This window comes from Quercus suber, unplaced genomic scaffold (assembly GCF_002906115.3).
Source record: "Quercus suber isolate HL8 unplaced genomic scaffold, Cork oak 2.0 scaffold_1737, whole genome shotgun sequence".
Taxonomy (NCBI): domain Eukaryota; kingdom Viridiplantae; phylum Streptophyta; class Magnoliopsida; order Fagales; family Fagaceae; genus Quercus; species Quercus suber.
In genome coordinates, this window is record NW_027071091.1 from 1 (window position 1) to 3,217 (window position 3,217).

Consider the following 3,217-nt stretch of genomic DNA (forward strand, 5'->3'; position numbering starts at 1 on the left):
TACCTTGGTCATAGTATTTCCTGATTTGAAGGCCAGAGGTTTCTAGGTTTTGTAAGATTCACATATTACTTTAGTTTGTTTGTGGTGGCAGAAAAGTCCTTTCTTTAGATGAGTATGCTTCCTACTTTGAGAACATTGATCCTGTTTCACAATATAAGATGTGGACAACTAAACAAGAATCGGGTAATGGGAGTGCCCCTAAGAAATTGGTTCCAAAATACAATACCACCTCTGACAGAGTCAAGGCAGCTTTTGTTGTCAGTGATCCTGTAGATTGGGGCAGGGACATTCAGGTAATCCTGACTTTATTGTTTGGAAATCACAATGAGTCAGTTGGTGCATTGTATTGTATTTGACTGGGCAAATGGCATGTAAATTCTAATCTATTTAGCTGTATGTAGTAAATAGGGAGAAAGGTTTAGAATACTGCTGCAATGGAGGGTGGTGAATTTGAATGCAATCAAATTTTGGATGTATTTTGCTTTTGATTGGTAGTAGCAGCCTTGGTTTTTACATTAGTTCCCAATTACAAAAATATACTGTCGAAGTTCTATGCGGTGGATCTTTTAATTAAAATGCACATAAATTGTCACTGTATTTGTCATCATCTTATTCCAGATACTTTTGAATATCTGTACCCTGAAGAATCACTGAAGTTGTTGATTTTGCATTAGGTTCTCTGTGACATTTTAAGATCGGGAGGCCTTCCTGGACACAAGAACACACAGCAACCACCTTTGTATTTTGCTGCAGATGATCTTGAATATCAGGTTGGTTATTAAGCTGATTCAGAAAATGTTTGGGTGTAATTCGTAAATTATTTTCATTTAGACTTGAAATAGGATCTCCAGAATTGCATTAGAATCCAAATTTCATGACTTAACCTAGAGCAATTCGCTAATTATGTAACATTTCTACACAAAACTTGTAAATGTTCTGATCAATCCCCAATTTGATGGCTTTGGAAAGTTTGTCATCAGTATCGAGTAAAGCAAGAAACATAGATACTAGTCAGCTCAAATGGTTGAAAGGGAGTATAAGAGCAAAAACTCATTAGGCAGATCTTATATAGCCTTGCTGAGTCAAGTCCATACCATACATAGGAGTCAGCCCTCAATATGGGCTTCACTTGTTGGAACCCATCAATATGCCTAATTCGTTGACCTGGATTCTAGATGCGCTTTTGCTCCAGCTGTTTTTGCCTATCTATGGAAAGCAGAGCTTCATTCTATTGCTTATTCATTTACTTGTATATTTTACCTCAATATTTGAAGAAAACTTAAGAATGTTATTGATTGGTTTCCCTACTCACTACAGGGTGCTTTTCCTTTTGAGCGTCTTGGAATGGGTGCTTTCAGAATTGCTCTAGAAAGTGTCTTCAATAGGTAACGTTAGTGTCTCAGGTTGATTAGGTCCTCAGTTTCCATCAAATAGGTGTACATCAGATTGAATGTTTACTCATTGACACACCTCTTGGTTTACATGTCTATAACAACTCATAAGTCATAATCAGAGAAATCAAAGTCTCTAGATTTTTAAAACCCAAGACACAATATCCTTTTTCTTAGTTGCTTTTAGAACCTATTTGGAGGAAACAACTCCTTGATGGTGCAGTGAAATTATTATATGCCTTGAGCATCACCTATATACGAATAATCTATGGGTTATCAATCACCCCTCAAATTTAGCCATCCTTGTAGACATGGTGGTTGTGTCTTCCTGTGAGTTGTGACCAAACACAGTGTCAAAGGTTCGAGGCTAGCAGATAGAGGAAGAGAGAAAGACTCATCCTTCAAGAGCACAGAAAAATAATATTTTTATTATGCATTGGGAAACACATTACAAGAGCACCATATGGAAAAACATAAATTGTGATCATCATCGACTCCCAATAGCATGTGAATTCTTATGATTGGCTTTGGTTTGCAGAATTCACTGTAATGCTCTGGAATATGTTTCTTTTGGGAAACCAAATCCATTTGTATTCAAGAATGCTGAAGCCATATTGAGAAAACTTCAGTCATCCTGTAATGATAATGCCATAGATAATGGAGACGTTGGATCAAATCGTTTCAAAACTATTTATATGATTGGTGATAACCCTTTAGTTGATATCAAGGGTGCACGACAGGTTTGTCTTACTACATGTTTTGAAATCCAGTTTTTTTGCGTAAGAATGCTAGATTATTATTATCATTAAATGAATCAATTGTTATTTTATTTATGGGGACACCTTTTGATTCTCAGGCAGGACATCCTTGGTTTTCTATTTTGACTAGGACTGGTGTTTTCAGGGGAAAAGATAATCATGCAGAATTTCCAGCCGATCTTGTAAGTTCAATGCTGAAATTTAAGATGCATGTCAGTGGTTATGCTTGCAAAACTATAATTTTCCACTATCTTCATGGTAAAAGTGTAGTAGGGATGGGGGATTTTTGTGAATCTGAAATGTGTTTTTGTAATACTTTACTATGTTTTCTTCTTGATTCTTGTGCAGGTCGTTGATACAGTTGAAGAAGCAGTGGACTATATTCTGAAAGAGGAGAGTACTTCTTAGGTTCCATGCAAAGTGGAACCCTTTTTGTATTGCTCTCTGTTTCTCGTCTCTCGCGCCATTGTATGGCAGAAAGAAAGTTTAATACATCCAGAAAGCTTGGCAAGTTATTTAAATCAAGTTCTTGGAACTCAATGAAGTCAATTTTGTCCGTTTCTTTTTTAATTTTTCTCATGTTATTCAGCAATTGCTTTTTTTTGAGAAACGTTATTCAGCAATTGCTGACTGCAAAATATAGCTAGTCATTCTTATTACACTTGGAAAGTTCCTATCATGTTGTTATATAGTCCTATATTTTGGATATACATTTTGACGGTTACCACTTACCAATATCAGATTGTTTGGAAGTGTAAAAATTCTGATGCTTTGACTCAAAAGTCAAATCACTTTGTGTTCAAGTTTTTATTAACTGGGGGGATGTCATTCAGTTTTAAATATCCATAAAATCTGGATCTTCAAGTCCTTGTTTATTTAATAAACATATTGAACTCAAACTTGAAAAAAAAAAATCAATTTAGATCCCGTACACGTATGAAGCGGATTAGTTGATCAAGTTATTTCTTATTCCAAATAGATAAGCACAAACAATTATTTCAACCACACTAAACAATCACCAAATCTAAAGTAAATATGTCAACCATTAAAAGTCACACAAATTTGGTA

At 35.3% G+C, this 3,217-nt stretch overlaps 1 protein-coding gene across 1 annotated transcript; it reads left to right on the forward strand.

The window, feature by feature from the left end:
- The first annotated feature begins 18 nt into the window (after positions 1–18).
- On the forward strand, positions 19–2,989 carry LOC136066069 (cardiolipin synthase (CMP-forming) / mitochondrial hydrolase fusion protein-like). The gene is made up of 6 exons (XM_065769935.1): positions 19–293; positions 675–770; positions 1,318–1,385; positions 1,930–2,131; positions 2,248–2,331; positions 2,498–2,989. The coding sequence occupies exons 1-6, from the start codon at positions 159–161 to the stop codon at positions 2,555–2,557; spliced, it is 645 nt and encodes a 214-aa protein (XP_065626007.1). The 5' UTR covers positions 19–158; the 3' UTR covers positions 2,558–2,989.
- The last annotated feature ends 228 nt before the right edge of the window (positions 2,990–3,217 follow it).

Bases quoted from the DNA above. Each gene is read 5' to 3' on its own strand.
- LOC136066069 (XM_065769935.1), top strand. From the start codon at position 159: ATGTGGACAACTAAACAAGAATCGGGTAATGGGAGTGCCCCTAAGAAA. The intron at 294-674 runs GTAATCCTGACT...ATTTTGCATTAG, and splicing joins ATTGGGGCAGGGACATTCAG to GTTCTCTGTGACATTTTAAG. The intron at 771-1,317 runs GTTGGTTATTAA...TACTCACTACAG, and splicing joins CAGATGATCTTGAATATCAG to GGTGCTTTTCCTTTTGAGCG.